Source organism: Xiphophorus hellerii, chromosome 12 (assembly GCF_003331165.1).
Source record: "Xiphophorus hellerii strain 12219 chromosome 12, Xiphophorus_hellerii-4.1, whole genome shotgun sequence".
Lineage (NCBI taxonomy): Eukaryota > Metazoa > Chordata > Actinopteri > Cyprinodontiformes > Poeciliidae > Xiphophorus > Xiphophorus hellerii.
This window is the reverse complement of record NC_045683.1, coordinates 1,031,534-1,056,571: the sequence shown is the minus strand read 5'-3', so window position 1 is coordinate 1,056,571 and position 25,038 is coordinate 1,031,534. Positions and strand designations below refer to the sequence as shown.

General features: G+C 37.7%; 2 protein-coding genes across 2 annotated transcripts; one reads left to right on the top strand and one right to left on the bottom strand.

The window, feature by feature from the left end:
- Positions 1–2,664: 2,664 nt before the first annotated feature.
- Positions 2,665–8,536, top strand: LOC116730198 (actin-5-like). Its single transcript, XM_032579223.1, has 9 exons — positions 2,665–2,771; positions 5,312–5,436; positions 5,506–5,634; positions 6,398–6,508; positions 6,599–6,683; positions 6,751–6,912; positions 6,988–7,179; positions 7,396–7,577; positions 7,656–8,536. Exons 2-9 carry the CDS (start codon positions 5,314–5,316, stop codon positions 7,797–7,799), a joined length of 1,128 nt encoding a protein of 375 aa, XP_032435114.1. The 5' UTR covers positions 2,665–2,771; positions 5,312–5,313; the 3' UTR covers positions 7,800–8,536.
- A 3,988-nt stretch (positions 8,537–12,524) lies between these two features.
- On the bottom strand, positions 12,525–20,462 carry LOC116729971 (GTPase IMAP family member 8-like). The gene is made up of 7 exons (XM_032578889.1): positions 20,297–20,462; positions 18,521–18,529; positions 18,393–18,472; positions 17,303–17,353; positions 16,381–16,974; positions 15,253–15,906; positions 12,525–14,778 (listed from the first exon to the last, which is right to left on the bottom strand). The coding sequence occupies exons 3-7, from the start codon at positions 18,409–18,411 to the stop codon at positions 13,415–13,417; spliced, it is 2,682 nt and encodes an 893-aa protein (XP_032434780.1). The 5' UTR covers positions 18,412–18,472; positions 18,521–18,529; positions 20,297–20,462; the 3' UTR covers positions 12,525–13,414.
- Between the last annotated feature and the right edge of the window lie 4,576 nt (positions 20,463–25,038).

Here is a 25,038-nt window from a genome sequence, read left to right as displayed (position 1 = left end):
TCAATATCATAATTATTGTTACTGTGCAACATTAAAGGAATATTCAGATCACTCTGAATATTAATCTGATTTATTTTCCATTTATAAACTGAAGAACTTCTCATAATTCTCTCTACTTATTATATTATGTTTTATTACAGAGTTTTAGATTAAACTCTACAGGACCTGCTCTTAATCTCAGTGTTTGTGTATAAAACAATAAAATGCACATTTCAGTCTGGTGTTTAATTTCTGATCTGCAGTTATTAAACATTTTCAAATGTTTTGATAAAATATTCTGAGAATTTTCTGGGATTAAATCTGAATCTGGTGACTTTTAATTCGTGATTTTGATGCTGTTTGCTGTAGCCGTCCTGTTAGCATTAATCTGTTAGCATTAATCTGTTAGTATTAATCTGTTAGCATTAATCTGTTAGCATTAATGCTACGATCCTCTGAACACTGATCTGTCCAACTGAACAGCCGTGTTCCTGAACGCATCACCAGGATGAAAACAGGAGATACTAACAGTTCAAAACCAAGATTATCATTTTATCATCATCAGATTATCATGTAGTTTTATTAACATCTGATCATTTTATCAATAATTTGATCTGTCAGAAGAATTTAAGAAACATGATTAAAGTTGATCTTTATTTAACTGCAGATTAAACATAAATTTGAATAATTATTAACTCTTTAATCGACCAAACAGACTAACAGGAGAACTCTGACCTGTTGGTTCTGTTGGTTCTGGTCCAGAATCCTGTGGTTTGTTACCAACCTGAGGATCTCAGGTAGCCTCTGCTGCATAAAGGTTAAAATATGTTTGATGCCTGCAGGGTGATTTATTAAGACTCAGTAACTGAGGAAACATGAAGTCAGTAAAAATGTTGATAATGATCAGATTTTAACTCAGAGAGAGAAATTACTGCTGCTGATTCATATTCAAAAAACAATCTGAAGGCCTCAGTTTTATTACTTTATTACTTTTATTACTTACTCATAAATAGTTAATGAAGGAACTAATGTGTTGATAATGATCTGTTGTTTACAATAAATGCTAAAACACCAGCAGGCGGATCGTCATGGAGGCAGAAATCACATCAGGAAACATGACTCAGCCGTTTTTCTGGAAAACTGAGATTGTTGACATGAAGTTTCTGCTGAGCCAGAAAATCTCTGATCAAACCTGAAGGAAAAAGATCTGAGAATTTACTGCAGATATGAAATACATTCATTTAACATGTGGCAGATCTTTCTATTCAGCCCCCTTTACTCTGATGCCTCTTGATAAAATACAGAGAAAACATTTTCCTGCTGTGACCAACATGAGAAAAACAAAGCAGAAACAGAGTGAATGTGATTTAAACTCAGTGTGAATCAAACTGTTCTGGTTTTAGAGGATCATCAGAGAAAAACGCTGCCAGTTTCTACAGGCCTGCCCTGATTGGCTACGGCAGCCTGGGAGGCCCAAACAGAAACAAACCAACGTTACAAAGTTCAAATAAACAAAACAAAATATAAACCATCAACAGCGATAATCAAACATCCATAAACAATCTGCAACATTCATCATTTAGAAAATTCACTATGAATAATTTACAAATTTACCTTAAATAGTCTACAAGGTTAAATAACTTACACAATTCATTTTTAATAGTTTACTATCCAAAATTAATTTGGATTTACTCATGTAAACTCATGTAAAACATGTAAAAACATGTAAAAACATGTAAAACATGTAAACTCATGTAAAACATGTAAAACATGTAAAAACATGTAAAACATGTAAACTCATGTAAAACATGTAAAACATGTAAAAACATGTAAAACATGTAAACTCATGTAAAACATGTAAAAACATGTAAAACATGTAAAAACATGTAAACTCATGTAAAAAATTCAACACATTTAAATCTCAACAGGATCAACTTGTTAAAACTGCAAAACAAAAATAAATAAAACACAAATAAACTTAAAATCTTTTCTCTAATCAGAGCAAAATGAACAAGTTTATGTTTCAGAAAATGAAAAACAAAGAGCAACAAACAAACAAAACCAATCAATTTTATAAAAAAAATAAAGAGAAAATCTAAACAAAATGAAAATATGATCAACTTTTGGTTTGATCTCTAAACAGCTGAAATAAAATCATAAAAACTTCAGGAAAATAATTTCTCTCTCATTCTGAGCTCAGTTTCCCTGCAGAGACACTAAAACTATTTAATCTACTGAGAACTTTGAGCTGATCAAATAAACGTTGATGAGGATTTTACAACCTAAACAGATTTATTATTTTAACTTGACTCCAGCTGGCAGGAAGCCCATCAAACAGACTCGCCCTTCATCTCCTCCAACAGATACAGAATGAACAGGTGAGCAGCTCACCTGTTTCTCTGCAGTAAGTCTGTTCGCTCCGTGACGCCCCCTGGTGGCCAGTTTGCATCATACTAGAAATATCTTCATGTTGAGGTTGAAGGTCTGCAGGATGCAGCGAGTTTCTTTCTCTGCTTTAGTCAGAAAATAATCAGTTTTTCTCACTGAACTCCACAGATTTACTGCAGCATAAAAAGTTCATTATGAATGACTCAGCATATTTCAATAACAATTATTTATTAATTCAGATCATTTATTTTTATTTTCCCTGTAGTTTGTTGGACTCTGGATGCAGTTACAGACACTGACCAGCAGGTGGCAGGCTGCTGAGTCCAGAAAACTTCAAAACTGAACAAAGTTCATTTCTTATCGGCTCACCTACCGGAAGTTAAGCAGCAGCTCACCTGGAGCAGGTAAGTGTCAGAATGTGTCTGGTTTGTTTTTCTAAATGGAAAATAATTAAATTAAATACATGTTGGTTTAGTTTAGGTCAAACAGTCATTTCTGTCTCTAACACCCTGATATGAGGAGAAATGATTTTTGTTCTGGCTGATGGACTAAGATGGATTCTGGTTCTGGCTGATATCTGAGGACTGGACCCAGCAGAACCGGTCTGACCCCAGCCCAGATTATGGGGAGAATTTCCTCATTAACTCATTTTTCTTATTAAGCTCATTTAAAAACTGAACTAATCTTGTTTTAATTAAATCTTGATTAAAGCTGGTCTTTATAACTGGACTTGGTACCTTTGGACCGAAACCTGATGATTCATTTCATCATAAAACTATTTAGTTACATTTAAATAAGTAACTATTTGGGGAAAAGTACTCTACAGAACTATACATGTTACTTTTACTAGAGTAACATTACTATGAAGTATCACTAGTCCTAGTAAAATGTCTGGATCTTCTAACCACTGAGATTAAAATCATTAATGAAGAAAAAACATGTTGAAAAATGTTGTGATACAGAAAAACCTATAAATGTGTTAGAGTGAGGCATCTTGTTTATACACCAGCTTTGTTGTTACTACGTTGTTTTCTAGATATGCACTTTATACCAGAGGTGGGGACTCGAGTCACATGACTTGGACTCGAGTCAGACTCGAGTCGTTAAAATCACGACTTGAGACTTGACTTGAAAAAATGCTCAAAGACTCGGACTTGACTTTGACTTTCATGCCATTGACTTGGGACTTGACTCGACTTGAAGCTGTTTACTTGAAAAGACTTGATATTTTTTACTCAAAGTCTTAAAATTTAAAACACATTATTTATAAAGTGGCGTCATTAATTAATTTCACTCATTCCGTATCAATATGCGCAGACCGTCACTATGGTTTTCCTCTCTCCTTATGTATGTATGTGTACGTAGCTGCAGCACAACCAATCAAATTAACAGGATTTGGACGTTTAAAAAAACGCGGCAAAGCTACAGAGCTCAGGGAACGAAATACAAAATAACCGCTCGAATATGCTTCCGCGAGTAATTTCTTTTGGCTACGTAGGTTATGAACTTTCGACTAAAAAACGAACTGCAACTTGTAAAACATGCAAGAAGAGAATATCGGATGGAGATGCCACGACGTCCAACTTTGTCCGGCATTTGAAGCTTCACAAAGATCGGTAGGTGGCACTTTTCTTTTGCTGTAAGATAGTTGACTTTAGCTAACTTCGTGTTAGCATGTGTACTCCGGGTTAAATTGGTGATGATTTACCATAAATCCGGTCCTTCAAATGCCTCCACAAATAATGTGCACCGTGTTAGCTCAGGAAGCCGGTGGATAGTGAGCGGGGCTCCGGAACAGAAAGCAGATTCTGGACCTGAACACAGGGAACAGAGTCTCTCTGTCCCATCATGATGATGAGCCGGGTCTAGTATCATCTAAGGATGGTTGGTGTATTTGAAGACATCTACGTTGGGAAATTATATTGACAATATATTGTTTTGACAGGTCAGAGAAAAGAGGAAAAAACTGCTGTTATGGTTCTTTGTATTGTGCTGTGGAAATGTCAGCATTTTCGTCTTTTTTTTATTGAATATCAAGTTTAACAGAACTGGACAATAAAGTGGTCCAATTTAAAAATGTTTTTTATACTTTGTGTTCAGCTACACATGTTCTATCATTTGAGATAAATACATATTTTAAAACGAACAAATGGTCTATTATTTGAATTTTTTGTATAATTGCAAATTATAAAAAAAAAATAAAATAAAAACGACTCGAAATGACTTGAAATTAAAGGTTCCTGACTTGAGACTTGACTCGACTTTTGCCTGTCTTTACTTGAGACTTGACTCGGACTTGAGGACAAAGACTTGAGACTTACTTGAGACTTGCAACACAGTGACTTGGTCACACCTCTGCTTTATACATATGTACACACACACATATATATATATATATATATATATATATATATATATATATATATATATATATATATATATATATATATATATATATTAATACCAGTATTTTTAAGAACTTTAACCTTATTCTGACTCAAGTTACCAAATACTTTTCATTCTTTCTTCATTTGTTGGACAATAAAATTTGACTTTTGCTTAATGTTGAAGTTGAGCAACTTTTACCTGATTACAGGTAAGATCTTTATTTGACCTGTTTTTGGATCTTTATTTCTTTCCTTTCAGTTTCTCCATTGTTTTCCTGTTTACTGATTATCTTTATAATAATTATTGATGCTTCACTTTTCTACTTTTTCATGGATCCTAAAACTATTTTAGACTTTTACTGCATCAGTTTAGAGTCTATAATATGAGAACAGATGCTTCCTTTATGGCCAAATGTTCTGTTTTAACATAATTATATCAGATTAATTATGTTTTTTAAGGATGTGATAAATGTCAGGGTTCAAATCCTTCATTTCTTTGTTTTTATTAAATTAGGAAGGAAACTAAAAGCAACATTAATGTCAATGTTTGGTTTCAGAAATGGAGAAACAAGTCGCTCCTGTCGTCATTGACAACGGCTCCGGTTTTACCAAAGCTGGTTTTTCTGGAGACGATGCTCCCTGCGCCGTGTTTCCGTCAGTGGTTGGTCGCCCCACGCACCAGGTCAGAGGTCAACTCGGCATCTCAGGACTGAAGGAGAGGCGGCGGGAAGGTGACGGTGTCTGTCTGCAGGGCGTGGCGGTGGCTGGAGGACAGAAGGACAGATTTATAGGAGCTGAAGCTCTGAGTCACAGAGATCTGCTGACCCTGAAGAATCCCATCGAACGCGGCGTCGTCGTCAACTGGGACGACATGGAGAAGGTGAGGAGAGAAACTGGTTTCCATTCTGACTGATCCAGGATCGTTTCTGTCCAACATCTGGTTAAAACCTGATGGGTTTGATGGAAACTGAAGCTGTTTTAGTTTCTGGCTGACTCTTCACTGAGTCTCCATTCACCATGAAATTGACCAAACTGAAATTAGAAAAATAAAGTTGCTTAATAAAAACACAACAATTTTGGAAAACTAAAGTTTTTCAATAAATCGGTTTTGCAGAAGGAAGAGCTGCTTTTTTCAGCCATATTGAAATCAATGTTTTTCCAAAAACTGCAACGGTAAAACTTTCAGCATCAGACGAGTCACATGATCAGCAGCCAGCTGTTACTACTGATGGAAACCATGAAGAAGACGACAGGAAGTGGTTGGAGGAAGATGGTTTTGTTTTCCAGTCAGTGGCTCCACCAGAACTCTCACTGCTTCACAGTTCAGAAAAAGTTCATTCCAACATGTTGAATAAATAACTAATCAGTAAAATCACAACCCAAAATATGTAGCCGCTCCCAGGTAGGCGGGGCTTGTTGCTCCAAAGCCTGAACGTCTCTTCTGATTGGCTGACAGACGATGAGCGCCTCATTATGGATATATCTCATGTAATTTTTATGGACTAATCATGTGAATAAGATTATTCACACATGATTTTAATTTAAAAAACTGTGTTTTTTAACATTAGCAGAACATCGACAAAGATTTCCTCTCATCTGTATCAGAAACTCAGCCTCTCTGAGTTTCTCTGTTGTGTTTGCAGATCTGGCATCACACCTTCTACAACGAGCTTCACGTTGATCCTGCGAATCATCCGGTCCTGCTGACCGAGGCGCCGCTCAACCCCAAACCAAACAAGGAGAAGATGACACAGGTGAGTCCGGTCTGACGGGTTCAATTCACCCTGAAGTCACACGTCAGATTCAGACCTCCTCTAACAGCAGATGACCTTTGGTCTGGTCAGGTCATGTTCGAGGCCTTCGGCTGTCCTGCCATGTACGTGGCCATGCAGCCGGTCCTGTCCATGTACTCCTCTGGTCGGACCACAGGTGGACGAACTCTGCTGGATTTAACTTCCTGTCATTCCAGGTTTCTGATCATGTTTTCATCCTGAAGGGACGGTGATGGAGTCCGGTGACGGCTGCAGTCATGCCGTTCCGGTTTATGAAGGCTACGCTCTGCCTCAGGCCGTCCTGCGCCTGAACCTGGGTGGAGCGGACCTGACGGATTACCTGGTGAAGCTCCTGACCAGCAGAGGATTCAGCTTCAGCTCCGCCGGTTTGTTAAACCTTCAGCTGATCCTCTGACTGGACAGGAGGATATTCACGCTGATGGTTCTGCGTAACGTTTCAGGTCAGCGTGAGATGGTAAATGGTATGAAGGAGAAGCTCTGCTTCGTGGCTCTGGACTTCGACCAGGAGGTGAAGACGGCGGCTTCTTCCTCCTCCCTGGACAAAACCTACAAGCTTCCTGATGGACGAGACATTTCCATCGGCGCAGAGCGGATCCGCTGTCCAGAGGCGCTCTTCAAGCCTGAACTCATCGGTTTGTAACAGATTTACCATCAACTGAGGAACCAAACACACGACCTGCAGAAACCTGGCAGAGACAGAAATCAGTGAATGAATCAGACGGAGTCAGTGACCCGTCTCTCCTCGTTTCCTGTTCCTCCTTCAGTCTGCTGTCTCTCTGAACTCTGAAGGGTTTTAGTATCTTCTTCTCCTGGTTAAAGACTCTGACTGAAATCATTGTGGTTTTTAGAAATGGAGGCAGCTGGAGTTCATGAAACCATCCACAGCAGCATCATGAAGTGTGAGGTGGATGTTCGTAAAGACCTTTTCTCCACCATCCTGCTGTCTGGAGGCTCCACCTTGTTCTCTGGGATCTCTGATCGCATGAAGAAGGAAATCTCTCATCTCGCCCCGCCGACCGTGAAGATCCAGGTTCAGATCCTTCATTTTATCAACCACTGATCAGATACTTTGACTATGCCGTTGTTTCTTCATGTTGCCTGTGTCCAGATCTTCGCCCCCGCTGAGAGGCAGTTCTCCGTCTGGAACGGCGGCTCCGTTCTGGCCTCGCTCTCCTCCTTCCAGCAGATGTGGATCAGCAAACAGGAATACGATGAATCCGGTCCGGGCGTCGTTCACCGTAAATGTTTCTAACCTCCATCGGCTGGGTGATGATTACACCACCTGCTCCACCCGTCTGAACGGATCTGGACAGAAACATGTTGAACAAAATCAATGGGTTAAACATTTTTAATTAAACTTTTGGGAACTGCAGAGATCTTTCCATATCCAGCTGCAGGAAGCCTCTAGAGGGCGCTGTGGTCTGATGGGGTTGGTAGAGTCTGACTTTATTCATCAGAAACATTAAAAACCATTTCTGTATAGACTGAGGGTCGGTGTGTTTACTCTAATATTAAATTTAAATGACCGACATCACTGCTGAAAACCTGAACTCTCAGTATAATAATGTGTTTTATGATGAATATGTTTATTTAGCAGCTTTGGATCAACTTGTAGCAGAAATCCTGATGTGTTTAGAGTCTCTGACGGTTTTACAGAAAAATTTAAACATGAATTAATTCAAAAACAATTAGTTTCAAACTAAAATGTCTTTTTTTTCTGGGTTTATCCTCAATTAGAAACCAAAATTAAATTTTTGTTACTAATTTCTGAAATTTCCAGGCTATTTATCTTCATAGCTCTGGAGAAACTTTTTTGTTTTTCCACTGATGAAACTTTTAATATTGAAAAATCTTCAATTGTAAAAAAATAATTTTGAGCTGTAAAACCTTTTATCTGTATCTTTTATTATTTCTGACATATTATTGTAAATTTAACTCCTGAAATGAAAACACTGAATTTAATAAACCCAAATAATTTATTATCATGAATCGTGTTTATTAAACCGTCTGTTTAATTAATTTAACTGCAGCAGCTCCTGTTTCAGTTTCATTTGTATCTTCATGAGTTGATATTTTGTTCCGATCAGAAACAGATGAACCGTCTGATCACTGATCAGGATCAATAGATTAATCATGTGATCACCGATCAGGATCAATAGATAATCATGTGATCACTGATCAGGATCAATAGATAATCATGTGATCACTGATCAGGATCAATAGATAATCATGTGATCACTGATCAGGATCAATAGATAATCATCTGATCACTGATCAGGATCAATAGATAATCATCTGATCACTGATGAGGATCAATAGATAATCATCTGATCACTGATCAGGATCAATAGATAATCATGTGATCACTGATCAGGATCAATAAAAACATCTCAGTTTCTTTTCTCAGCTGCTTTTATCTGAATGAAGCTTCAGGATTTTATCAACAGGAACAAATAAAGAAAATCTGAATTTAAAGGTAAAATTCTTACTGCTGTTAAACATATTTGATCAAATGATGAGACATAATCCATATATTCTAGACTCACTAATGATAAAATTAATATTTATTTCCTGTCATTTAGTGTTTGTTTGTTTTAGGTCTTAAATGTGGAAAACATTTTAAATATGATCAGAGTTCAGTTTGTCTTTTTCTGAAAGTTTAATTTTCTTCTGTGTAAAATTTTTATGTTTTTCGTTGTTTCAGAAATAAAATTAACAAATTCTGTTTAGTTCAAAACCACAGAAAATATTTATTTGCTAATTTTCATGGGTAAAGATGTTATGCAAATCAAAACCAATTTAAATGAATAACAACTGGATAAAAATGTTTCTGGGTTTAATAACTTTCCTTTACTGTAAATCTTCAGCTGCTATTTTAATATTTTATATTGTTGTCTTGAGCTGATTTTTGTTATATAAGTAAAAATATATTAATAATTATATTGTAATTCCCTCAGAGGGCAGAACAGATCAAATCTCTGCTGATAATTAATATTTGGTTTACAGTATTTCTGCTAGAAATATTATTTTATCATCATCTCATTTATTCCTGCAGATTCTGACATGGAAACGTAGAAAAACCATAAAGTCCATAAAGTTCTGCAGCTTCTAAACCCAAACCTGCTTCTGTTCAGGTCTGAAGGTTAAACTGTCAAATTATTTCATAAATAGCATAAAGTAACTTTTACTGCTTATTCATATCTGTGGGAGGATTGAATAATTTGGCTCTGCAAAAAAGTTCAATAAAAAAATTAATTGTAGTGAAATATTTTATTTTTGAAATAAAAGTTTTGTGTAGAAATAATTTTTTTATTTAAATCAGAAACTTTTTATCACTGAGTGAAATAGTTATTTCTAAACTTTTATTTATGCATGTTAAAAATATTTGGTCTGAATTTTCCCTGTTTTTAGTTGAATTCAAAGTTTTGATTTCAGAGAACAGGAACTTCCTGGGCGGGGCTTAAAGACGGATTCCTATTGGTCAGAGCTGAGTAAAGCAGCTGCTGATCCCGCCCACCTCCAAACTGCAAAACTCCTGTAATTTAAACTCCAGTTATTTATAGGAGATCATGAACAACTGGGACAAAAGGAGATCCTGGTAGAATCATGTCAGGTTCAAATAACCTAAACACCTTGACACAAACATAGACAAAGGAAAAAGAGACAAGTGAATTCAATTTTACTTGCAAGGACAGACAGACAGACAGAAATGTGCTTTTGTTATAATTTCTTGCTGCTCTGGCACATTCTGCCATATTCTCCCTTTTAATGTCCTTAGAGGCGATCCCTAGTTACATAGATCATTTTTCTTATCTCAAGTCAGTTACATTGCTTTGTTATTTCTTCAGTTATCTCTTCTGTTATCTTGACTGCAGACACGCCACACCTACAAGCTGACAGGTAAGTTCAGTTTCTGTTTTCTTCCTCCTGCAACTGCAAGACAGGAACTGAACAACTCAGAACAATTGGAGAACAGAACAACAACTTCACACATCAAATACAGTGAACATAAGATAACATACTAAATATTTCTAACAAACTGTCATTTTTCTTAGTTCGTCTTAGGAATCCTGATCAGAATATTACGGTGATCAAGTCAGGAAGAGACAAAGACATGGATACGTTTTCCTGCATCAGTAACAAAAATGTTAACAGAAGTTTTTCAGATTGTTGCTGCTTTGCTCTGAACTCTAAACTTGTTCAAACTTTTAACTCAGTTTTTTCCTCCTCCGTCTCTCTGGTGTTTTTTTCTCTCCTGAACAAATGAAGGTAAATCTTCAAACCTGAGAAGATAAAAACCTGCTGCTGATCCAGAACTAACCTGGGATTCCTAGGAGTGCTAGGTTTTTGATTTCTCCCCAGACTTACTGAAACAGAGCCAAAAGACCCTGAGTCCAAACTGACGACTCTGATGGCTCAAATTAGCTTCCATTCATCCATTCTTCTATTGTTCTATTGTACATGTGGCCATTGACCGTCACAAGGTGGGAGTGTGAATAGTCCATGTTGGGGGTGGGTGCGATCTATGATGGTATCTATGATACCTACAGTTTAGTTAGTTTTGAAGCATACATGAAGTGTTTTTGGAGAGATGTGACCTTTTGCAGCTGATCCATGATGTTGTGCTGCATTATCCAGGTCATTTTGCCAAATGTACATAGAGTTTGCAAAACATACAATCTGTTTCAAAAAATATGCAAAGGTTTTTCTAAAAGAAATTAGTAATGTTTTTCTTTTAAATAAAGCTAAGAGGGTTTAAAATGACAGTTTAGAAATAAACTAACCAAATTAATTGTGTTGATCCACCTCAAAAAAATCATGCAAAAAGTGTAAGCAAAAGAGATCTGGGAGACTTTGCACATGCAAATTTGCATGCAGCCTTTTGTGCTGTGGAGGATAAATAGGTGACTGCTTCACCTATTTAGTTCACAAGAACTAATGGCATTTATTTCAGTCATAATCTTGTGGGGGGTGACCAAGGTTCCATCACTATGCGACAGCGGGTCAGCAAACCTGGCAAACATGGAAACATTTATCAGGCATGCATTGGGGTGCAGGAGAGACGGGTGGACTTCCTGGTTGAGCTTGCAAAAGAGTTCGGTAACTCTCATGTGAGTGAGAAGAAGGCACACAAGGAGAAACTGCTTCGGCAACAACCTTCCACACCCAGCTCAGGCAAAAGGGCGAAGTGTCAGGTCAACCATCGATGCAGGATGCGTGTCCCGAGGCCGAAACATCATCAGTGACCCCTCACACCCCCACCATGGACTGTTCTCCCTGCTGCCCTCTGGAAAGAGGTTCTGCAGCATCCGGTGCAGGTCCACCTGGTTCTGAAACAGCTTTTTCCCACTTGCCATCAGACTGCTGAACTCTTAACTGGACTGCACTCAAAAACTGGTCTCCACTTTATACCTTGCACATGTACAGAGCTAAATAACTTCTATTTTACTGTCAGTCCTGCACTTTATATTTTATATTCATATTTATATTCATATTTTATACTGTATTTTATTTTACTCACAACATTGGAACCTCAAACATTGTCCTGAGCCGTATGCAACGAAATTTCGTTCTGTATACACCCTGTGCATGCAAAATGACAACAAAGTCAGTCGAAGTCTAAGGAACAATTGTGCAACTGTGAGATGCGTTGAGGCCGTTACCAGGGTACTTATAAGGTAATGGCCTTATTTACAGAACAAAAGCACCTGCCAGATAAAATCCTTCAGGTCAGTTGGACTATCTCTAGACTGAATAGGTAGAAATGCTCAATGGACTAACTCCAGTACTTCTAGTGTAAAGATCCACCAGGGCTAAGACAAGCATTAGCATAGAGGCTCAGTCATCCTGAACTCTGAGGTTTATTAACGATAAAAGATTTTTTATTTCTCCATAAATATGTAATTGATTATTAATGGTGTAACAAACACTGAAGAGAGATTATCAATCAATTATCAATCAATCAAGACACAATGAGTAACATTGATACCAACTTTATTTAAAATAAAATCCATGTTTCAAATCAAACAGCCAGAAAATAGATTCAGTAAAACTTTAAGTTTCAGACTCAAGATGGTTCATCATGAAGAATCGAGGTTTTCTGCAGCATCAGAGGAAATTTATGATTCATTAATTACAACAAATAATCACTAAATTATTCAGAAAGAAACTTTTTATTGTGAAATGTGATAAAATAAGAGCCATTAAATGAATCTGACAAAACTTTACCTGTAAGAATAAAAAATAATCAGATGAAGAACATTTTGTCACTTTAATAAGAACCAAACAATCCCAACTTTATACAAGTTACTCATAATTTCACTTTATATTTTTGATACATCAGTTGGAAAATAGTAAACAATAAAAATACAAATAAATTTACAGACTTTCATGTTGAAATGTTTGTGAATTAATGGTTCCATTTATAAAAAAGAAAATATAAAAAAAATGTAAAAAACAAAATAATTCCTGATATCTTATTAAAGACAGCAGGAAAATTAATAAAAACAGAAATATAAAATTTTATAACAAAGTTTGTTTCTAACTGATGGTTCTGCTGCAATAATGTTGGAATATTAATTTATTACTGAATAATGATTTCTAATAAACTACAATACTTTAAACAAAATTCACTTTAATTAAAATAAATGTAAAGATTTAAAGAAACTAAAATAGTTTGATCAACTTTACTGAAACCAAAGATCTTCAGGACGTAGTGATGCCTCACTCTGTGTTTTTCTGACATTTTTTACTTTTTGTTTCTATGATTCATTCATTTTAATCACATTTATCATAAACTTGATGTTTGACCTGTTTAGTCGTTTCACTCTTTCAGTTTTTCTCTCATTTCTTTCTGTTGTTTTTCCTTCATTTCTCTCGTTTCTCTTCATGTTTTTGCAGCAGAGCAGAAAAATCTTTCTTGTATTTTTCTTTGAACTCATTAAATTCTTCTGCATGTTTTCTGGCTTCGTCTTCAAACTTCCTCTTTACTTCCTCCAGTTGATTCTGATATTTTTTCTCTAATTCTTTCCTCTCCTCTTCCTGTTCTCTCCTCCTCTTTTCATCTTCTCTCCTCTGGTTTTCATATTTCTCTCTTTCTTTTTCGTATTTCTCCTGAAATCTCTTCAGTTCTTCTCGTCTCTCTTCGTCTTCTCGGTGTCGTTTTTCCCACCACTCCTTTCTTTCCTTCTCCCAGGCGTCTCGTTTTTCCTCCATCTGTTTTCTCATCTCTTCCAGTTTTCTGTCGATTGTTTCCTTTTCTTCTGATTCCTGTTTGATCTTTTTCTCTAAATCTTGTCGTTCTTTTCCCCATTGTTGTTGTTGTCGTTCTTCCTCCTCTTTTCTTTTCTTCTCCTCCTCTTCTCTTTCTCTCTGTTCTCTGTTTTTCTGCTCTCTCTCCTTCCTGTTGTTTTTTTCCATCTCTTTAAATTGTTCATCTCTCTGTTTTCTCTCTTTCTCCATCTCTTCTCTCTGTTCTTCCATTTTTCTTCTCAGTGATTCTTTTTCTTCTTGGTGTTTCTTTTGAAGTTCCTCCTTCAGTTTCTGAATTTCTTCTTCTTTCTCCTCCAGGATCCTCTTCACCTCTCTCTGGATGGCAGCTTCGGCCTCCTGCAGCATCTCGCTGGTGAAACATTTTCCTCCGTTCTTCTTCACCATGTTATTGATCTTCTGGATCAGTTCATTGGTTTGTGATCGGTTCTTTGTATCATAGTTATTAAAAACGTGAAATCTTCGTCCGCAGTCGTTGACCAGCTTCCTAAAGGATTCATCACGTCCCTCTCTAATGTATTCTTCTATTGTTTTCTCCTCGTACTGCAGTTTATCTCCTCCAGTGAACAGAATGAGGGTAAAATCTTCTGAGTTTTTACCAAAAACTTTCTTCATTTGCCTTAAAGTCCGTTTCTCTTCCTCTGTGAATCTGCCGACCTGCAGCACCAGCAGGAAGACGTGTGGCCCCGGGGCCAGCAGGCTGATGCACTTCAGCAGCTCCTCGTCCACCTGGTCGGCGGTCAGAGTGTTGTCAAACAGACCAGGAGTGTCGACCACGACGACCCGCCGACCTGCGATCACAGTCTGGGCTTTCTGACAGTTTCTAGTCACCGACTGTTGAGACGCTTTAGCTTCAAACTGTTTCCTGCCCAGGATGGTGTTTCCTGAGGAACTTTTCCCGCCGCCAGTTTTCCCGATCAGAACGATCCGGAGACAATCTGCTGCTGGGATCTGCTGAGGGTCTGTGTTAAAATAAAGAAGGTTAATAAATGATAGAAAATTATTAGACATAATCCTCACAGTGAACTGATTGGAAAGAAAAGCTATGATGAAAACCTATGATTTGTTCAGTCATTCCTGCTGAAGTTTCTTAGATTGAAAATAATTTCTTTAAAGAGGAAACTATATTTTATCTGTCAGAAAACTGATTGTTTCACATCACATTGTGTCCTGAGTTTCCTGATGTCAGAGAAACAGGAAACATTGAGACATTCTGTTGTTTTCTACTTTCTGTCTGAGTCTCAGACAAGTTAATATAAAATTACACTGTAAAAAAATAAACACAAACTGAGAAATAAGTTAATATAAATAACTGAAGATAGGCATCATCTTGTTCCTTAGTGAAAATAATGTTAGAGAGAAAAAAAGAAAACTGAACTCATAGAAAACTGGAGAAAAAGTATTTTATGTCTTAATTACATAAACATAATATTTACCTGTAGCCACAGTCTTTGAATCAAACTTCTTCAGTTTATTCTGTAGCTGCAGTTTTTCCTCCATTTGGCCCCATAATAATGTTTTAGTTGTATAAGATGAATCTTTCTCTCTGTCAGAAACATTTTTCTCCAGCGTCTCCATCAGGTCTTTGATCTGCCGTCTGTCTCTGATGTTCAGAACAAAATATCTTCCTCCACAGATCTGGAGGAGATCCTGGATGTTCTTGTTCTCTATAAACTTATCAACATCTGGATGTTCAGGATCCAACTCTGTAGTGAAGAGGATGATGGTGAAGTCGTTGACTCTAGAGCTGAATGTGTCCTGGATGGTGTGTAACTCTCCCTTGTCTTCATCAGTGAGGGGACCCACAGGTAGGACCAGGATGAAGGCGTGGACACCCTCAGGATCACAGAGGGAGACACACCTGAAGGATTCCTCCATCACTTCCTGCTCAGCTTTTCCATACAGCGCAGGCAGCTCCACCAGAGAAACCCCACGTCCAAACACCTCTCCCTGCTTTCTAACACACTCTGAAGGAAGATCCTGGTGACCTAGAATGACCTTGGCTGCTGCCGTCTTCAGTGGTTCACTTGGACCAAACAGAACCAGGTTCAGAGGAGGCAGAATCTGCTCTCCTCTAGATTTGGGTTTAACTGCAACAAAACAGACAAAAATTATTACAAACCAATATAATCATTCATAGAATCAGGAAGTTTGATGTGACAGTTTTCTGTTCTGACCTTTAAATAAATTTATCTGAACTTTTTCAGATTAAAAACAAAAGAAGTTTAGCCTGGAGAATCTCAGATAAAAACGTTTTAAATTGATCATTTCACTGAATTTTAAATCTTTTGGATTTAATAACTAGATATGATCCTCAAAAACAGATTAGACCCAACTCTTTTTACAATGATTTTTTAAGTTCAGGACAGAAAATGGACAAAACGTTTCTTAATTTTTAATAGCAATTATTTCAACATCATTTTAAATTATAAAAATAAATTCCTAGAATTAAATCATTTAGATTTAGATCAAAATTAATTCTTGTCCAGATGTGAGAAATGTATTTTAATGTCTCTAAAACAATGAACGTAGAGCTATATAATCAGACTGAATCCTGTTCTTACCAGCAGCAAGTCTGGATGCTGGTCGTTTCTGAGTCTGATGGTCTGACGGTAAAGTCGTTGCTGCTTCTACAAAATCTTCATATCTCACATGATTTTCATTATTTTCTCTTGCAATTTGACCAAAGTGAATCAGCAGCTGCTCATGTTCAGTTTCCTCCATCTTTAAATTTCTGTATCTACATTTTTTGATCAGATCCTTCAGAGGAGAACCGATCATAGAACCTTCCTGTCTGGACTTCAGGATCAGAACCAATGAATGATCAAATGATCGATCACTGAAGTCTTGAAGGATTCTGCAGATCTTATCTTTCTCTCCTCTAGTGAAACTTTCAGGATGAAGAACCAACAGGAAGACATGAGGTCCAGGATCAGAGACTTCAGCACATTTTCTAATGAACTCTGTCAGTTTTTCTGCTTTGGAGAACGAAACATCTGGACTGTTGATCACTGATATTTGTTTCTCTTCCAGTTCAGCAGAAATCTTCTCAAAGGTGTTCAATGATTTGTTGAATCCATTACATCCCAGTATGAAGTTCCCCACTGAACTCCTCTGAGACCAGTTTCCTCCCAGTAGAACCACTCTGAGCTCAGACACTGGAAATAAAATAAAAACTATTAAAACAGTTAAACACATTCAGATCACAGAGAAAGAAAACTTTACATTAATTGATCCAGTAATATTTTATGATCTTCTCATGATCCACACAGTTTATAGAAATTTAAACTTCAGGCTTTTAGAGAAAAAAATAGAATTTGATCCAAATTATAACGTTTAAAATGATGAATGTTTGTTTCATCAGAAAAGAAACATTACTGGATCTTCTCAATAAATAGTCTGAGTTCATTTTTTGTGGTATTTCAGGATTTTAAGATGAATCATGTTGATCTTTATTTCTCATCAGAGTAAATCAGTTAAACTCACTGGAAGGAGGAATAAGTTCCAGGCTGTTTCTTCGTTTCACAGGCTGCAGATCTGAAAAGACAAAAAGACTTTTTATCAAAACTGAGAGAATAAAAATACAACAAAATAAAAATAGTTCAAACATCTAAAGTTCTCCAGAGAAACCAAACAAGAACTAAACTCATGATCTGAAACAGAACCGGTTTTAATAACTGATACAAACCAGGAGAGAAAAAACTAAAACCAGGAAACATTGATGTGAAAATAATCCAGGATTGAAACATGTTTGATGTGAACTTTGATACAGAGACTGAATGAAACGTTTGTTTCTGATCAAACTGTCAAATTAATTTCACAGAACAGAGGAGGACCGGTCCAAAGATCCGATTTCCTGAAGCCAGAATGGAAACTAATCCTCTAATCCAGTGGTTCTGAACCTGGGTTCAGTCGAACCCCAGGGGGTCGGTGAGTCGGTGTCAGGGGTTGGGCGGAGCCTCCGCCACGGAGGTGAAGACACACCCAACTCATTATGTAAATTTGTGATGACACGCCCGATTGGCCATCACTTGCTGCAGATGATCAAGTTACATTAATTGGCCAATCAGTGCTGAGGAGACTTTAATGTGCTCAGCAGTCACCATGGTGACTGTCGTAGTCGTACGTTTGGTTTCTTTCTTAATATTTTAATCCAGTCACACTGATTTGCAGGTATGTAATTTGTTGTGAGTTTTGTTGGTTTTGTTCTTTGATGAAGGTGATGTTCATGCACGGTTCATTGTGTGTATCAGTAAAGAAAACCAAAACCTATGTCTTGAATTTGGAAAAAAAAGTCATATTTGATTTATCACTAAAGGGTTCGGTGAATGTGCATATGAAACTGGTGGGTTTGGTACCTAAAACAAGGTGAAGAACCACTGATCTAATATTCCTCTGTTTAAAACACATCAAATATCAAACATTTTTCTTTAAAAACTGAATATTTTCCTGAAATGGGGAAAATTTTACAATCTGTTCCTCATCAGTTCATCTGATTACAGTAAAAACCAGAAACATGAAAACAAAATGTTTCTATGAGCAAAAACACATGAATCAGCATTTAACTAAAACTCACCAGGTTCTGCAGCAGCCATGATGGACCAGAACCTGGACCAGAACCTGGACCAGAACCTGGATCAGAACCTGGACCAGAACCTGGACCAGAACCAGGACCAGAACCTGGACCAGATCCTGGATCAGAACCTCAGCTTCCTATCAGAGGAGAGTAAGAAAGGATGAAGTTTGTACAGTTTGATATTCAGAAATAATTAATTTACATTTGATGTAAAAACAACAATAATTATTGATAACCTTCTCAATAATCAATAAAATCATTTTGGTATTAAAACCATCAAACCGTTTTTCATGTTTTCTCTGGTTCTGATCTTTTTGATGAGCTGCAGCTCTGGGAGGTTGGAAGGCCTCCTCACCATCACCCTAATCTTTAACTCACTGTCACATTCAAGTCAGGACTTGGACTAGGCCGATCCAAAACATTAATATTACTTCCAGTCAGAAGAAACATGTTGGTCACATTAAATATAATTTAATTTAAACCTAAATCTGCCAGAGAATAACTGTAAATTTACTGTCACTAAAAATATTTATTTCATAATCTGGATATAAATAACATTTTATAGATGATTAAAGTTCTAATTAATGGAGTTTATTTCTGTTTGATCAGATTTAATGTGTCTTCAGTCTGACTGTAACATTTACCAACAACACAGAGACCAGTTTAGTTTCCACTGAGTGACTGGGAGCAGAAATCCCCAGTTCAACCAGTTCAACCAGTTCAACCAATTCAACCACAGCGTTCTGCTGGGAGGAACCAGTTGGCTCTGAAAGACGTTTGACTGAATATTTAGAGATGAAGATTAAATCTCAGTTTGGCTCAGAAAGCAGAACAACAGGAAGTTTAAGGAAGAGAAAAACAAGCAGAGCTTCAACTTTATGAGAAACAAAATCTGTCAGCAGCTTTAAATCATCTAAAAATAAAATTAAAATTAAATGAAGCTAAAAACTTTATCAGTTTCTGTGATTCTCCATCAATCCAGTTCAGCTGGTTGATTTTCATCTGTCAAAGTTTTAAGTCCAGAATTGATTCAAACAGATTCAAGTTCAGTGAAGTTTCAGTTTTTACAACCTGAAATGAAACCAAATATTGTTTTCAGCAACATTTACTGGTAGATGACAGAAAAAGTTTATGCCTGAAGTTTCCTGCTGTAATGAAACATAGATTTATGTTTCAGATTCTAAGAGGAGAAAAACTCAGAGATCCAACATGTTTACATCAAACTCTGATTAAAAACGTTTATTTCTGCTAAATGATTGAATCACATTGTGTGATCATGAGGGAGGAGTTTAGTTTAGATGGTTTGCATTTAAGTCAATTTAATAAAAAATATTTTACTCAAAGGAATCTGATGAAGGAGGAACATTATTATTATTATTATTATTATTATTATTATTATTATTATTATTATTATAGCTTCAGGTGTAACAGCATCATCAGGTAAACTGAACTCATGAACATTTAAAAGCTGCAGTTTGATAAAATAACTGATAGTTTTTATTTTCCAGAAGCTTCTCTAATAAATGTAAAACCAACTTCTGGTTATGATTCATAATTTCTGCCTGAAAGGAAGAAAAAAATCTTCCAGATAAACAGCATCCAAAACCAGAAAGACAAATATTTCATAAAAAACAAAATTAAATCATAAAACAACAAAGAAAACTTCTAACAAGAATAAATCAGTAAAAATGTAACAGAGCTGATAACTTCTATGTTGTTTTTCTAGAGCTGTGTATGTCGGTGTGACTCTCATAACTGGAAACTATTTTAACAAAGGAAATGACAGTTTGGATTTAAATAATAAATGTAAATAAAATAAATCATAATCTCATCAGTTTTTGTTCTCAATAACCTGCATGTATTTTCTGACTAAATAAAAACAAAATCATTTTTTCTTGACTCACCAGTTGATGTTTGACTTCAATCTCAGGAATAAAGTGAAGTTAAAACTCACATCAGTTGTATTAAAACATCAGTTTAGTAAAGTAAATTCTTCTCCAGGTTGTTACCGAGTGTTTCTGCTCCTCTGCTGAAGTTCCACTGCAGGATGTTTCCAGTAAAATACCTGAACTGGTGTTACTGGCATGTTCTTCCTCATTCCTGCAGAAAACAGATTTCCTTCATCAGAAAACTGAACAGGATTCAGATCAAACACATGGGAAGCTTTACTGCTTTCATAACCATTAAAAACATGGATTTACTTCCATAAAGCCTGATGTTAAAGTCATAATCAGTGAAATCATTGCAGATCAGATTTGATCAGGTAAAAGCTGAGAGTCTCAGACTCAGCAGGTCTGATGTGGATGAAGTTCAGAACATGAAGGGATTTCATGTCAGGGTTTGATTTATTTACTGCAGCTGGAAGAAAAACTGCTGTCAATGTTTTAGGATAAATAAAGTAAACTGTGACTACACTGTAAAACATTTAACTTGAAAATAAAAAGTCAACCTGCTGCCATGAAATGCAACTAAAGTCAACAAGAAAATTATTTTGGTTTAAACTCAGAAATTAAAGTTCATGAAGTTGATTTAACAAGAGACAAGTTATCTAAATATTGTTTTTAAAGTTCATTAACCTTGAATTGAGTTTTAACTTAATGCTGCAATTTAAACCAAATTATTATTTCACAACATGCAAGAAAAAAAAAACTGTCCTAACCTGGTTAAAGATCAAACATTTCTGTGTTATCCATCCATCCATCCATCCATCCATCCATCCATCCATCCATCCATCCATCCATCCATCTTCTTCCGCTTATCCGAGGTCGGGTCGCGGGGGTAGCAGCTTCAGAAGGGAGGCCCAGACTTCCCTCTCCCCGGTCACTTCTTCTAGCTCTTCCGGGGGAATCCCGAGGCGTTCCCAGGCCAGCCGAGAGACATAGTCCCTCCAGCGTGTCCTGGGTCTTCCCCGGGGCCTCCTCCCGGTGGGACGTGCCCGGAACACCTCACCAGGGAGGCGTCCAGGAGGCATCCTGACCAGATGCCCGAGCCACCTCAACTGGCTCCTCTCGATGTGAAGGAGCAGCGGCTCTACTCTGAGTCCCTCCCGGATGACTGAGCTTCTCACCCTATCTCTAAGGGAGAGTCCAGCCACCCTACGGAGAAAACCCATTTCGGCCGCTTGTATCCGCGATCTCGTTCTTTCGGTCATGACCCAAAGCTCATGACCATAGATGAGGGTGGGAACGTAGATCGACCGGTAAATCGAGAGCTTCGCTTTTTGGCTCAGCTCTCTCTTCACCACGACGGACCGGTACAGCGCCCGCTTGACAGCAGACGCTGCGCCAATCCGCCTGTCGATCTCCCGCTCCCTTCTTCCCTCATTCGTGAACAAGATCCCGAGATACTTAAACTCCTCCACTTGGGGCAGGACACCCCCCCTGACCCGGAGAAGGCACTCTACCCTTTTCCGGCTCAAGATCATGGCCTTGGATTTGGAGGCACTGATCCCCATCCCGGCCGCTTCACACTCGGCTGCGAACCGCTCCAGCGAGAGCTGCAGATCACGATCTGATGAAGCCAAAAGGACCACATCGTCTGCGAAAAGCAGAGATGAGATCCTAAGGCCTCCAAATCGGATCCCCTCAACACCTTGGCTGCGCCTAGAAATTCTGTCCATGAAAGTGATGAACAGAATCGGTGACAAAGGGCAGCCCTGGCGGAGTCCAACTCTCACCGGAAACGAGCCCGACTTACTGCCGGCAATGCGGACCAGACTCTGACACCGGTCATACAGGGACCTGACAGCCCGTATCAAAGGGCCCGGTACCCCATACTCCCGGAGAACCCCCCACAGTGCTCCCCGAGGGACACGGTCGAACGCCTTCTCCAAGTCCACAAAACACATGTAGACTGGTTGGGCGAACTCCCGTGCACCCTCCAGGACTTTGCCGAGGGTGTAGAGCTGGTCCAGTGTTCCACGACCAGGACGAAAACCACACTGCTCTTCCTGAATCCGAGGTTCGACTATCCGACGGACCCTCCTCTCCAGGACCCCTGAATAGACCTTGCCAGGGAGGCTTAAGAGTGTCACCCCTCTATAATTGGAGCACACCCTCCGGTCCCCCTTTTTGAACAGGGGGACCACCACCCCAGTCTGCCAATCCAGGGGAACTGCCCCCGATGTCCATGCAATATTGCAGAGTCGCGTCAACCAACACAACCCTACAACATCCAGAGCCTTAAGGAACTCCGGGCGGATCTCATCCACCCCCGGGGCCTTGCCACCGAACATTTCTGTGTTATTTTAAGTTAAATAAAACTGCAGCTTTTTAATAATTTTATTAAACATCAGAATAAATTCTGCTGTAAAACATTTAGTATGAACTTTATCCTGTTCATACTTTACAAATAACTGGATTCATTAAAATAAACAGTTTCCTTAATAACAGAGTCAGATCAGTAACAGATTTCCATCTCAGGATAAACACACCGCTAAGCATGCTGGGAAATAGTTCCCACTCCTGTATTTTTCTACTTTCATTTTTTTTAGTGTTAACCTAAAAACTAGTTTATTCAACTCTTAAAGTTTTGACTAGATTAATAAAAAGTTAACACAACTTTCTGCTGTAAGTTTATCTTTCATAAACTCACATTTAGGTTCAGTGTTAATAAATGTTCAATTTATTTGACTTAAAGACAGTAGACACAACTAAATGTTTTACAGTGCAGTGACTGAAGCCTTCATCTCTTCCTCTTCATCAACTATTTTCAGACGGTTGACAGAAGACAGTAAAATATTCACAGAGATGGAAACAGTGAATGTAACCAGAACAACTGGTTCTTTATTTCCTTATATTATTGTTTCTGGTTATTAAAGGAGCAGAGCTTCATTTCAGCCTGACGATCATTTTACTGGAGCTGCTATCAGTTCTTACAAAATAAAAGCTTGAATCATTTTAAACCAGATCCATTCATGTTAAAGTAAATCTATAATTTTGTCTTATAAAGGTTAATATTTACAGAGATTCTCCTCTGTGGAGAAACTTTCTCACTTTGCAACCAGAATCTGAATCTCATAAGATGGAACCTCATGTTGATTAGAAACATAAATCAGAAGTTAAACCTCACAGTTTGATAGATGGACGTTTCTCTGCTGAATCTAACTAATATTGTTCATGTTTAATGCATATCTAGTTGTACTGAATGTTTTATTACAGTGGTCAGAAATAAAATCACAACAGCGCCATCTTGTGGTAGAAAAGAAAAAACAACTGAGTTTTTCCATATCATACGAAATCCACTTTTTTAATCCTTAAATATATTTTCTATGTACTTTGAGTGAATAGGATGTAAAAAACTTAAATATCTTTATATTCCTTCTGGTCTATATTTGTCAGTCTGTCTGTTCTTCTCTATTCATTCTATGTTTCTTCTCTATTACATCATTTACTGAGGAACTGATAAACAAGGTCATGAACCTCCAGCTGATCCTTTCTGTCAATCCACCGTTTGCCAAGTCAGATTATTTGGTTCTTGGGTTTATTAATCTACATGATTCCTCACACCAGCAGCTTACATTTGATGTTTCTCAGTAATGTTTCCACATTAGTGGAAAAAGTTTCCTTGTTTGTGTGAAACACTGAAGGACGATTGCTTCAGCAACCTCCACCAGCATCAGGAGGGATTTTCTGACAGACTTTGTCTGATTCAGGGTCAGTTCCTTTTCTCTACAAAATCCAGAAACACAGCAAAGCGCTAAGCTGCTAACAATGCTAACATGATAGCAAAGCTAATTTTAGACATAAATGTTGTGTTGATAATGACGTCCATTGGTTTGATAGCATTGAGCTTCTGATTCTGTTAGCGATATGCTAGCTGTTAGCTTTAGCTGTTAGCTGTCTCCCTGAGGATATAACTGTACTGCATGTTTTGGATTTAATTACTTGGTTTGTTTTTGCCTTGGAAAACACAAATAATCCAAATGCTTTCAGTGACGTTCTTAACGTTCCTGTTAGCTCCTTAATTATGTCAAGGCTTTATTTACTTCAATCATATTGTGTCAAACATCAATATATCAAAAGATGGCAGCAAAACGAGTTGATCTAAAACACCTCAGAACAGGTAAAGAAGGTTCTGTGGAGCTACAGTGACCCAAAGTTCAGACCAAATCATTTCAGTTCTACTTTCTATAGACCATAAGTGAAGGATTTACCTGAGAAAAGAAATGATTTAAAACATAATATTTCCACTTTAAGTCTGTTTCTACATGTTGACTGAACTGATAAAACAACCAGCAGTAAAGATGGTCATGGTCAGAATCATGGACTCTGAGATCTGAGTCTTTGTAGTGAATCTAAAGAGACTCTCATCCAGTGAGAACCGGCTCTTGTTGTTTCCTTTCGCTGCTCAGCTCTCACTCTCACTGAATCCTCCCTGATCACAACTTTGAATTTTTATTGGCTCCCTGGCGGCTTGGCTTCTCTAAAACTGAGCAAGTAACTAAGAAGAGGAAGTGAACCAACCAATCCAAGCTGAGGAACATCAACCTTCACTGAGGACATGGCTGGTTTCTGAGTTCGTGTAACCGGGTTCTGCTTCACTCCACTGTACCAGGCCGGCCCCAGTAACCCCTCCACTCTGCGTTGTGTAGATTTTTAATGAAGATGAAAAGTTTCGGGTTGATCAGGCAGTTTATTTCCTCTCG

Coding starts and splice junctions, on each gene's coding strand:
- LOC116730198 (XM_032579223.1), top strand. CDS start 5,314: ATGGAGAAACAAGTCGCTCCTGTCGTCATTGACAACGGCTCCGGTTTT. Junction 5,635..6,397: donor ACTGGGACGACATGGAGAAG/GTGAGGAGAGAA, acceptor TTGTGTTTGCAG/ATCTGGCATCACACCTTCTA. Junction 6,684..6,750: donor CTCCTCTGGTCGGACCACAG/GTGGACGAACTC, acceptor TTCATCCTGAAG/GGACGGTGATGGAGTCCGGT.
- LOC116729971 (XM_032578889.1), bottom strand. Junction 15,907..16,380: donor AGCATCCAGACTTGCTGCTG/GTAAGAACAGGA, acceptor GTTTTGTTGCAG/TTAAACCCAAATCTAGAGGA. Junction 14,779..15,252: donor TTCAAAGACTGTGGCTACAG/GTAAATATTATG, acceptor ATTTTAACACAG/ACCCTCAGCAGATCCCAGCA.